This window comes from Chelonoidis abingdonii, chromosome 13, assembly GCF_003597395.2.
Source record: "Chelonoidis abingdonii isolate Lonesome George chromosome 13, CheloAbing_2.0, whole genome shotgun sequence".
NCBI classification, from domain to species: domain Eukaryota; kingdom Metazoa; phylum Chordata; order Testudines; family Testudinidae; genus Chelonoidis; species Chelonoidis abingdonii.
In genome coordinates this window covers 16,968,974-16,981,266 of record NC_133781.1, presented here as the reverse complement: position 1 = coordinate 16,981,266, position 12,293 = coordinate 16,968,974, and the positions used below count along the sequence as shown (strand labels likewise).

The following is a 12,293-nucleotide window of genomic DNA, read 5'->3' as shown; positions in this document are numbered from 1 at the left end:
CCCAGTAATTGAGGCATACCTGGTTGGGTGGGCTGCACCTGTGGCACTTTTGATGGCCCTTGCTTATGCGTGTTTTGCTGGGGTTAGTGTTGGCCAGGCCTCCCAGCCCCATGAGTCTTGGTATTAACACTCCATTAAGATGAATGAGGCAGTTCACACTCCACAAAGCTACTACTGCAGGATCTATGCAGATTCAGGCACACTTAGATCATGTTTTCAAGCTTTTCTTCTCCACACATGAGAGGCCTTAGGTGTTAAGAACATAAGAACGGCCATATTGGGTCAGACCAAAGGTCCATCTAGCCCAGTATCCTATCTTCTGACAGTGGCCAATGCCAGGTGCCCCAGAGGGAATGAACAGAAGAGGGAATCATCAAGTGATCCATCCCATCGCCCATTCCCAGCTGCTGGCAAACAGAGGGTAGGGACACCATCCTGCCCATCCTGGCTAATAGCCATTGATAGACTATCTTCCATGAACTTATCTAGTTTTTTTTTTGAACCCTGTTATGGTCTTGGCCTTCACAACATCCTCTGGCAAGGAGTTCCACAAGTTGACTGTGCGTTGTGTGAAAAATGCTTCCTTTTCTTTGTTTTAAACCTGCTGTCTATTAATTTCATTGGGTGACCCCCCTATGTTCTGTGACCCCTAGTTACTGTAGCAGAAATAATAATCATAATATTGCATTTTACATCTTGGCCCCTCAGACTGATGTCCTTCTCCCATCCCTAAAAATCTTGTACTTCCAGAAAAGAGAAGAAAGATGGTCCAGTGGTTAGGGCACTCTCTGGACTTGGAGAACCAGAGCTGAAGTCTCCATTCCACCACAGACATTCGTTCTTACCTTGGGCAAATTACTTAGCCTATCTGTGCCACCATTCCTCATCTATACAATGAAGACAACCGCACTGGCCAGCCTCCCAGGAGTGCGGTGAGGATAAATGTATTAACTATATTGTGAGGAGTTTGGCTGCCATGGTAAATGGGGGGCCATATAAGTACTAGACAGAAAGAGACTCAAGATCAGTGCTTTAGGGAAACAAAGAGGCAAAACCAGTTTTTCATTTAACATGTTTTTTAATTGTAAATAGCTTTCCATGGAAAAGGTTAAATTGCACACGTCTCTTTGTAGTTCTTCCAGCATCTGTGTGAAACGGGCCCCAAAACAGGAGAAAGAAACAAAAAAAAATGAAGCATTACAAAAAAGAAACAAAACACTGGAGTAGGCCCAGTCTGATCACCGGTAGTCTTGGAATGGAGATGAAAGCCAGGAAGCCATATCTCACTGGGTGGAAATGCAGCCAGCTCTCGAAGCAGTGCCGACTGGTGGAGGGCACCCCCATTAGTTTTTGCAGAGGTTTTTTGGAGGTTGTTCACTAAGTACATGAGATGGTTAAAATTCCAACCCTACTTCTTCATTTTATAGAGGACTAACGGGACCGACCCTCTGGAGCTATTTGGCTGTCATTGCAGCTTGTATCTTTTGATTGTCCGCCAGATCCAGGAGAGCATTGCCTAAACCATGGACCCTAAGGTTACATCTACACTGCAAGAAGAATCTCATGCCAATGAGCCTCAGAGCCCAGGTTAATCAAGATGGGCTTGCAGGGCTCTTGCTGTCAGGCTAAAAACTGCAGTGTGGATGTTCATGCTTGGGCGGGAGTCCAGGCTCTGAGACCCATCCCCCTCATGGGGTTTCAGAGTCCGGGCTCCTGCTGCAATATTTAGCCCTGCAACCTGAGCCCAAGCCAATGGACCTGGGCCAGCCACAGCCATGCCACAGTCTTTTTTTTTTTTTTTTTTTTGAAGTGTAGACACACCTTAAGAGCTCCACCCCACTCCAGCAGCCAGCTGTATGGAGATCAATGGGTCAACATCCTTTGCTGCTGTAAGCGTCAGTCGCTTGATTGACCTCAATGGAGCTGGCCAATTTGCACCAGCTGAGGCTCTAGCCCTGTGTACCTGAAAACCCATATGCGAGGCATTGCATTTCCGACCTCTGTGACCTTGAATGCAAGTTAATGCATTAGTTAATACAAGGGTTGTCTTTTCCAGCATTAAATCAGGCTACTTTTTTAAAATGACAACTAGACTCCAGCTAAGTTAGTTTGCTCACATCAAAGTTCCTAAATTCTTATTATAGTTTCTAAACAAACAAAAAAAGTTTATAGTTTTATGTTTTTCAACAAGTCTAACACACTCCAAAGTAACCTCATCTTTCTGCTAACTAGCAGCTATCTTACATTAACTATATTGCCTGTACCAACAGAGAGAGGCTTAGAATCTGATTCTCTAGAGCTTGAATTCAAGTTTGAGCAAGATTTTTTTATTTTTAACTACCAGAATATTTCTTTGCTGCCTATGCATATTTCACAGATACCTGTCCACACTCCCATTAGCAAACCAATTAGGGGCAGATCTTCGGCAGGTAAATCAGCATAGCTCTGTTGAACTCAGTGGAGCTACAGCAATTTTCACCAGCTGAGGCTCTGGTCCTGGGTTGTTAAACATCTCAAGAAAGAAGTCAGGCACTTTGCCCCTCCTTGCTCTGACTTTCCAGTCACTCAAAAACACCATGATATTTTCCACCTGCTTTGGAGAAACCTTTAGCCTGCCGGCATCCCCTTCACACCTTTAAGAGGCAGTATGGTCACAGGATTGGGAGTGAGGCTGTGCTGTTAGGCCTTGGGCAAATCAGTTAATTGATCCCTGCCTTGTCATCCCCATCTGTAAAATGGGGATAATAATACTTACCTTGCAGGGGTGCTGTGAGCATTGACTGGTTAACCTTTGCGCAGCAGGTTGAAGATGGTGAGTGGTCAGACTGATTATTACTTTAGGAGAGGAGCAGAGTAAAGGGGACACATTAGGTAAGGCAGAGAAGGGATTCTAAACTCTGCTTTTGTTCGTAACTAATGTTTGTTGCACACACAGTCTTTGGCCTCTTACTCCCTGACTGAGCCCCAGATCCAGATTTCATTTTTCGTTAGTTCCATACAAGAACATTCGTTTAAATAAAATACAAAATCACCAAGATCTGGTGAGCATCCCCCTGCATGGGAAACCCCAGTATAACAATTCCAAAAGAAAGCAACGTTTGATCACACCTGTCTCACTGAGGGAAAAGGAGGCTTGGTCCTTAATCACCCATCACTGGATTTGTCTCCTGGATCGTCGCAAAGGCTGTTCAGAGCCTGACGTACAGGCTGATGAAGGAGATGCTTTCGGTTCATAGTTTCTGATCAGAAAATAGAACATTGTTTCATCAATCATTCAGAAATGTAGCAGGTTCATAGTGACGCCATTCTAGGCCTTACAGCAAATACAGTCACTCATGACACGAGGCAAGGGAGTTCAGGATACAAAAATAAGTGAGAGCACAATCTGGAGAAAGTCAAGTCTCTTCTCCTTCTCTCCTGTCTTTATCCTTTTCTTGGTCCTTAAAGAAATTCATTGCTTCTGATGTAGGAATTTTCCTTTGCATATTTTGTTACAATAAACATTTGACACGCTTCATTTTTAATTTGCAGAACAATTAACATTAGTCTTTATACAGCACAGAAAAAAATTCATTTCCACTGCCATCCCATCAAAAAGATATTCTACTGATTGTGCTAAAAATATAGGTTTCTTTGAATAGATATATATTTATATATAACAGACTATACAAAAACATCTGAAGAGGCCGACTTGCTGATTTGCATCTGATTTTACAGATCTCATCTTCTTCCCTAGCCCCAATTCAGGAGGGAGGTTGAACTTACAGAACCCAGAAGGGACTTTTACTTACCTGCTACTTAATTATCTCATGTTATACCTGGGAATATTCCTGGACAGAAAAAAAATTGAGAGAGAGAGAGAGGGAGTAGAAGGAGAAGGAAATTGCACATCGTCTACAAAGTCCAAAGTCATCAGGAAATCTCAGCTCTTGCATGTAACTTAGCAACTGTTCTCCTTTTTTCCTAGAGGGAACATATGCTTCTTCCATTCCCACAAAGCATAGGATAATCTACATTTCTTTAAAAAACCAGAGTCCCAAAATAAGTAGTTATTTCTTCTCTTAGGGAAACCCAAGAGACAGAGACTTCTCCTGATGTGTTGCTTACAGATATATCCAGCCAAATCTTCTGGGTTTCTTCTGGAGTTTCTGTGAATAACCATACTTTGCAGCTGATAAAAGTCAATGTGTATTTCCCCCTTTCTAGAGATCTTGTCCCTTGTAATCTCCAGCAGCAATGGGATTATTTTGCTAATAGATAAAGTCTACCTGGGTTTAACTTGATCCTTCTAACCATCAGCAGTCTTTTATAAAAAAGATCCCATACTGCTCCAGTCACTCATGTCTGTGGGCAAAGAAGAGTCGTTGAGTTCAAACAACTGGTTCATGTTCACCGAATTTGAGAGATAATCGTTTCTCTCTTCATCCCAGGGATGTTGAAGGAAAGAAGTGGCCATGAAGGTTTCATCAAAGTCTAAGTTGTTCTGGTTGGATTCTGTTAGGACCTGATCATGCCCGACTGGGCACCATTCCTGTGGACAGTCAATGTGTCTTCCATGCACTGTCAAGTCCACATCTCTGGTTATTGGGCTAATAGGAGGTGTGAGCTCCAGATCCTCAAAAGTGGAGAAGTCACCATTTAAAGTGGTGTCAAAGATAGCTTCCCAGTCAAAGTCACCTTTCAATGAGCCAAGCTCTGTCTGTTCTTCCTGGGTGAGCAAGGGGGAGCTAGAGAGACGAGCTGTCTTGTGCATCCGTTTGGGCAATGGCTGCTTACGTTTGTGACCCATTTTCCCATCCACTGGGTTCCAATTCTGGTCACTCGTGACTTCCTCAAACTCTTTGAGCAGCTGCTGTGACTCCATGTTGACATTCAGGACACTGTCGTTGGACCAAGAGGATGCTGCCTGGTTGGCAGCAGTCCCGGCTTCTTGTTGAACTCTGCTGGTGAAGGCCGGGTGGATCTGCACAGGGGGCATCCTGCGTTTCTTGAAGGCCCCATTCATAAGCCTGTCTGCGTACTGAGGGTCGATCTTCCAGAATCCACCTTTTCCCGGCTCATCCTTCTCTCGCGGCACCTTGATGAAGCACTTGTTCAAGGATAGGTTGTGCCGGATGGAATTCTAAACCCAAAAGAAAACAGCAAGGTTGGACATGTGCAACTTTGTACATGATCCATTACAAAACATAAACCCCTCCAGTGGGGTGAAGATACATAGGACCACCAGGGAGCTTCCAACAATCGGGAGACAGAGAGGGCTGCAAGAGGAAAACACATCCCAGGCCAAATCCTGAGTTGTGTGGCAGAGCAGAAACCTCCTTGGCCAGCCGTGTGAGTGCCAAAGGGAAGGCAGCCACCTCCGTTCCAAACTGATCCAAAATAGCCAGAGCCAAGGGGCCTGATCCAGAGCCCACTGAATTCAACAGGAGTCTTTTCTCTTGAATTTGGATCAGTCCCATGGAAAGGCGGGATGGGGTGTGAGCTGTGCCAGTGTTAGCAACAGTAGGAAATGAATTGGCAAAAATAGCCAAGTGTAGATACCCCACTCCTCAGGTGTCATCACGGCACCTAGATCCCACTTAGGCTTGCATGCTCCCTTCCTCAGAAATGCCCCTCAATGCACACGCCCATGTGCTGATTAGCTCTACTCTGACTAGGAACCAATTGCACATGGGGTTGGTCTTGGCCACGGACACCCATTTACATTGGATCTGCACCCCCATTAATTGCTCCTGTTTCGAGCACCGTTGCTGAATTTGTCCGCAAGGCTTAGGAAAGCTTGGTATGAAATTACTGTCTGTATCTTCCTAAACACAAATCACAATGGCTGCAAAAAAGAAAAAAAGAAAAGGAACTTTCTGCTTCCCGTCGAGCTGCTCTGAAAAACATGACTGTCTAGAGTGATGTGCATAATCAGAAAGGAAACTCGGTTATTGGGTAAATAACGCTGTGTTACACTACACAAAGCCAAGAGGGTGTAAAGAGATTGGATATGGTGAAGAGCTTTTTTTTTTTTTTTTTTTTAATGTTGCCTGGATATCTTTATGCTTATTCATCCATAATCTGTATTGCCGGATAGCAAAAACAAAGCTTGAATGCCTGGAGCCCTTACAAACTACAAAAACCAACACCCCTCCTCCAGGCTGAAACTCCCTGGGCAAGTTGGCTCCTCTCCAAAGCATGCAGCTCCCACAGGAATCTATCCATCTCCCCCTGCGTATGGGTGGCATGACCTTTTGAGTCTGTCTCCACTTACAGGAATTGGGGTAGAGGGATGAGAACACAGCTACGGTGGGAGAATAGGAAAGAAGGGGGGAGGGAAATCCAGCAAACATTCCAGACTCCAGGGATTCAGAATTTACTGTTTAATGAAATTTTACAAAGGTCAGAGAATTCCAGGCCAAATTCTCCACCCCCACCCCCAAATTTCATTCAGCCTGGCTTGCCTGCAGTTGATTATTACCCAGCCAGTTAGCATATTTATCATTCCTCCCTGCAACACGCAAGCTAACCACCTGCATCTTTGCAGAGAGGGATTGAGAACTTTTTTTTTAAAATAAACCCATTTAATTGAAAATATGGTAATTATCCAGAATTCGGAGGCGAAGTCAAAATACTACCACTTGCCTCCTCTTGTATATTCCCCAGGGCCCAAGAACGCTGACTGGCTAATTCTAGGGGATGTAAACAGATCAGAATGCTTATTTGTGGCGGTTCTTTATCGAGGTGAGTTTCCCTCAATCGCTGTTGCTCGCAGCCTTTGTGACCGTACTCCGCCCTACTCTGCCAGCACTCATACCCTAAGTGTGACCCTGCTGGCTCCAATGGAACTGCTCCCAATTTATGGAGTAAGTGAGAGCAGAACCAGTCACTGCTGCCCCCTCTCATTTGGCGGTGAATGTGCCAGACCAGAATGGAGATTGGGGCGCTATTATAAGCACAAGGTGGAGGTTGGAGATGCCCAGGATTCACGCCAGAGTAAAGTGAGTGAGGTTGAATTGGAGGCAGTGGGCACTGGTTGTTCTAGGCATGGTCCCATGGATGCTGCCAGGCTTAGCTAACCTCGACCTGGGTGCAACTCCTTGTTTTGTCTGACTGATTTTGTTTAAACCCAGAACAATTCTGGAGTCAAGTCCTGAGCAGAACAGGTCTGGTCTCCTTGTTCTCCAAGTTCTTAAAAGGACGGATGATGCCAGAAGGAGCTGGCACGTTAACGGGGTAAGCAGGCAGCTGAACCATGGAAACTGGATTTTGCAGCCATTTCATCTGTGGCTGGCCAGTGCTCACTGCCATGAGAACCTGGGTTTGATGGGCCTGATTCACTCCTGCGCTGCTGCAGAGCCCAGCGTAGGCTCCTACAGGCGCTTGAACCTCTCCTATCCTGGGGTTGCGAGAGCCAGCTCAGTCTCTAGCGCAGGCGAGGGCAACACTCCACAGGTACCCTGCTTGCCATGGCCAATATGGCCCTTGCAGCAGCCTGGGATTAACCACGGTGTGGGAACAGCCTGGCCACGCCTCCTCCTACCCATGACACACCCTTGGAACACCTCCTGTGCTAGGAGTTCGAGGGAGGGGAGGGCATGGAGCCAGTGTAGGTGGGGAAGGTCCTTGTGGTGAATATGTTCCCTAGGGGGCCTAAGGTGACTTTATGATCAGAGATGAACCTGGTCCAGTGATTCCTCCCACCAGCCTGGGGAACATCTTCAGGTTAACTCCCAGGCTGCAGCCAGTTTAGGGCAGGGTTCAATCTTGAAAGGAGTGCAGGGTGTTACTTATCATTATCTCTCTTATGAGGATCTCCAGCCATCTAGGGAAGTTGTTCCTCCTTCAAACAGAAGGCAAAGGAAGCTGGCCCTGGACATGTTTTTCCATTGGCAGAAGGAAGGCAAGACAAAGGAACACTGAGGCTCAGGGCTCTCAACACAGTGATGAAACCTTTCCTCTTCGTCATGCCACAAGCCCCTGAAGGATACGAGGCTCTGTACTGAAAGGGGACACAGCTTTTCCATTGTGCTATACGTTGGAAAGGAACGGTGTCTGCGGCTCTAAACACTGCTGATCTGGGATTTTCTGCATAAGGGTATTAATCCTTCCCCTAGATCTTTTCCTTTGTGGCTGTAGAAATTGCTGGCTCAGAGATCTGATGAATTCACTAATCCACCAGGGGACTGAAGAAACGAGTCCTCAGTTTTAGGGCTGCCAGCTTGTACGTCTGAAGAGAACAAGGAGGTGGTGCTCAGGGATGGAGATGCTCCCAATGGGAGCGCCGTCAAGCGGCAGGGAGGAGTTTCAACCGCTTACAGCAGAATTTGTACCTTTCAGTATCATCAAAATGGCAATGGCCTGTCGCGGGATAATGGCCTTCTCACTGCGGCCAGTAGCTCGCCTGGTCAAAGCCACCTTTCAAGGCACTGTTGGGTTTCTAATCTCTGGAACAGGGGAGCATCCCTGGGGTCTCTGATACTGATACAGAACCTCAGATACAATCTCCCTTCAGCTCGTTTTCCCTGTTTTCCAATCTTCCCTTTGTCATTATTCCCCAATCTCATCCCCTCTTCTCCACTGTCTTTTTCTTTCCCCCGTCCCTCTCCTCTCCTTTCTGTGCTCTCTGAGCCAAATTCTCTTCTCCATTACACTGGTGCAGCACCACTGAAGAGTGCTGATGTAACAGAGGAGAATTTGTCCTTTTGTCGCCAATCTCAGTCTCTGTCCAGCACTGGAGGAGTGACAGATAATGGCTAACTTTTACAAGGGTAAATTCCTGTTTATATTGGGCTATGGTCTCATCTACAGCAGCTTCTGTGTGCTACAGAATGTTCACTCAAGGCGAAAGACCCGGGCAGGAAACACACCAAAAGTCATTAATTGCATCTTGAAGAAAAAGAACGAACGAACGAACGAACGAACGAACTGGTGAGTGCCATCATTAGAAGGTCTGCTGCCAATGTTAATATATCAACAGAAGACTCCCACTTCTGCAGAACCATTTAGAATTGGCAGCACAGCCCCAATGCACCTTTAAACACATGTGGAATGGAGGCTAGATGAACAATGTTGGAACACAGTCTGCGTTGCTCCTTCTTGTACCGCTCTGGGACAATTTGGAGCCGGCGCTCTTGAGGAATACCTGACTTCATCTATTTGCCCAAGTTCTTCTATTGGCACCATTACTGCAGTGTATGACCAGCTAGGGCAAGTCTGCCCCAACCCCACCAGCACATGCTTATCTTTACGGACAGATGCAGAGAGGGAGGGACGGTGGCTCTTTGGGATCCCTACCTGCCAGGTGGGGTCAGCGTGTCTGAAGTAGCAGAAGTTGTCCGTAATCCATTTGTAGATGGCTGAAAGGGTGATTTTGGTTTTCTTGCTGGCTTCCATGGCCATGCAGATGAGCGTTGCATAGGAGTAAGGGGGCTTCACATGGGGGTTGGTCTTGTAATCTATGTCTTCCAAGGGCTGGACCTGCATGCCTATCCCCAGGTGAGTAGTCCTGGAGGTGGAAGATGAAATGGGTTTGCCGGGGGTGTGGGGCATCCCGATGCAAGCTGGGTCAGCAGCCAAGGGGGAGCAAGGAGCAGCAGAGCCAGGGATCTTGTGGTAGCCATGAGGGTCCGAGCTGCTGGGAGAAGAGGAAGACTTGCCCACGTTGGCATTGATGATGGAAAACTCTTGCAGCCACTGTAGGCTGGTCAGGCTGTCGTCCAGGTTGGCAGAGTCCCCCATGCTGCTTTCCTGCCCTCTGTCTTCCTCTGACTGCAGGTTCAACCAGTTGTCAGCCATGTCTGGGGAGGCCAGAATGGGCAGGTCCAACATTCAGGAGGTGTGGGGTGAACCGAGGTGGGAGAAGGGAGGGGGGAAAGGGGCAATCCTGCAAGAACAACACGAAAAGTTTCAAGATCCCTGATGAACAGGCAACTCACAATAGTCAACAGGTTTTCAGTCTGATGCTCACAAAGAGCCTGGCTCCATTTATCCCCTGTGTGCCACTGCAGATGACACCAAAGTCACGCCAGGGATGGCTGAGTCTCCATCCAGCCTCCCATACAAGGCAGACGGAGTTCACTTGTGCCATTTACAGCAAGCTATCGTCTGAATCACCAGAATCCAAGCAGCTTTGATGCTATCGACACTGTATTAGAATTACCATGGGAGCATTACACCAAACCAGAGACTTATTCCTCCTTCTGGGTGCTAACACTTTGCTTGGTGGACTTTAATTCCATGGGCAACAAACCAAAATAATAGCCTCCTGCATTTGTCAAAGTGCCCTGAGTATTTCCTAGATTACTAATTTCCATTTCCTTTTTTTCCTTTATGCAGGGCCCTGCCATCTTTGAAAACAACAGGTGTATAAAGATAGTTATAGCAACCCGGGGGATTTAGAGGTATAGCATCTATTCATTTTAATGGAAGATGCATCTAAATCCCTTCGACTGCTTTGGCAGTCATAACTGTGTATTTCTTCCAAAGAGAAATGCAGTCACAAATAGAATAGAGATGTTATTTCAGGCCAACGAGGTGTGTAGCATCTCTTCTGTGCCAAGCTAACAGCCAGGTGTAATGGTAAATTCTGCTGGTGTCTTATTTGGCTAATGTAGCTGTTAAATAACTATGATAAAATGCTGGAGATTCAAAATTAAAAAAAAAAAAAGTAACAATCCAGGAACTCCCAGCAAGTGACGATTTGCAACAGAGCCACCCTTTCGTTAACACACAAAAGGTGCAAAACTGAGCAAAAATCGGAGGTGTTACTGCCCCAACCCATTAAAATTCTAGAATACTTTTGTGCAGTGGGAAAAAGAAATGCTCTATCTAAATGCACCTGCAAGTAAAAAAACCTCCCCAAACTATGGTGTAGTTACATATTAACTTTCAAAGAAATTCTCTTACTTACGGCCTTGGTTAGATTAGCCGGTATGACACCTTCAGCAGCAGAAAAAAATATCTGCACGTTCCAATGTCCTGGGCTGCAGAAATAAAGCTCAATGCATTTGCCACAAAAACAAGCTCTCCAAATATTTCTGAGGTCCTTACCTGATCTTTACCAAAGTCCCACGGCTTCCAAAGTTCACAGCTCAGCAGGAATGTTCTGGAAAAAAGGGAATTTCTACTTTTCCCCCCTTGGATAAATTATTACCCAAAGCGGTGCCAGAGCTCCTTTATGGCAGAGCTGCAGTGATTTGTAAGCAGCAGAATGACTGTCATTAAGTAGCTGCTCAAAAAGGCTTCGCTGGATGCTATGGAGACGCTCCTCCCCTATAAACAGCTTCCATCCTTGCCATTGGCCCATTGATCTCCATGGAGAGCTCAGTCACTTTCATCTGCAGTTCTGCCACTTTGCACAAACTTTTTTTTCTTTCTTCTTCCCCCTCTTTTCTCTCCCCCTTTCCCTAGTAAGCTGCTGTTGGCGGATCGGAATGTTTAACATCTGCAGGCTAGGAAAGAGCGCCCATCTAAATCCCCAGCTAAGACGGGGCCCAGTTTGATTTCGAAGGGGATGGAGCTGGTATGTGGGGGATCGCCGTCCACTGATTTACGCGGTAGCAGCAACAGAGGGGCCAGGTGGGACGACTGCCCTGAGTTTCATTAAGACAAATTAAAGTCCAGTTGGAATAGCTCACAGATGCCTATTAATCATTGCGATGCCAAAGAAACTGCTGCCAAAACCTCCCCAACTTGACAACCAGAATGATCGATGCCCTGAAAAGAAGGGAATGGTTTAAACCCTCGGTTTCCCACTCCCTTGGGACAAATTTCGGGATCCTCTCTGCCCAGTTAAACTCCATTTAGCAGCCCCTTCTTGCTGCCCAGGGAAGGGGGCTTCTTTCCAATTGCCTACCCTGTCTGCTGCTAGGAAAGGATGAGGAGGGGGAGGCAGCATTCCTGCACAGAGGTCCCCCTCTTCCCGAGGCTCTCTCCTTGCTCTAGGAGGAATTAATAGCAAGCTTTTCATGCTGCTAAGCATTCAGAGGCCCAATTCACCCTTGCGGCAGCCCTGTTGCAGTCAGTGAAGTTGGCATCTGGGAGGAAATGAGCCCTTCTTCCACTTACCTGCCTGGGCTCTACGAAGCTGTGACCTCTGTGTGTAACCTGAAGTCATTAGCTCAGGCGGAAAACTGAAAGGGGGCGAGAGCCTGACAGACCCCTCAATCAAAGAGACTGCTGGGTTCTGCTTTAATTAAGATGGTTACAGTCACATTCCCCTATAATGACTCCCTGCCCCTCTGCCCCCACAAGCCAGTTATTCTAAGAGTCCTTAATGAAAAATAACTCCCGCTCAAGAGACAAAAGCA

General features: G+C 46.6%; 1 protein-coding gene across 3 annotated transcripts; it reads right to left on the bottom strand.

Annotated features, from left to right (window-relative positions):
- Positions 1–1,065: 1,065 nt before the first annotated feature.
- Positions 1,066–11,168, bottom strand: FOXJ1 (forkhead box J1). 3 transcript variants are annotated; one of them, XM_032792847.2, is made up of 3 exons: positions 11,035–11,168; positions 9,280–9,868; positions 1,066–5,122 (listed from the first exon to the last, which is right to left on the bottom strand). In XM_032792847.2, the coding sequence occupies exons 2-3, from the start codon at positions 9,811–9,813 to the stop codon at positions 4,307–4,309; spliced, it is 1,350 nt and encodes a 449-aa protein (XP_032648738.1). In that variant the 5' UTR covers positions 9,814–9,868; positions 11,035–11,168; the 3' UTR covers positions 1,066–4,306. The 3 variants fall into 3 exon arrangements, with proteins under 3 accessions (XP_032648738.1, XP_032648740.1, XP_074927880.1); XM_032792849.2 differs by having other exon boundaries at positions 11,046–11,168; XM_075071779.1 differs by lacking the exon at positions 11,035–11,168 and adding an exon at positions 10,895–11,002.
- Positions 11,169–12,293: the final 1,125 nt, after the last annotated feature.

Coding starts and splice junctions, on each gene's coding strand:
- FOXJ1 (XM_032792847.2), bottom strand. CDS start 9,813: ATGTTGGACCTGCCCATTCTGGCCTCCCCAGACATGGCTGACAACTGG. Junction 5,123..9,279: donor ACGCTGACCCCACCTGGCAG/GTAGGGATCCCA, acceptor TTTTGGGTTTAG/AATTCCATCCGGCACAACCT.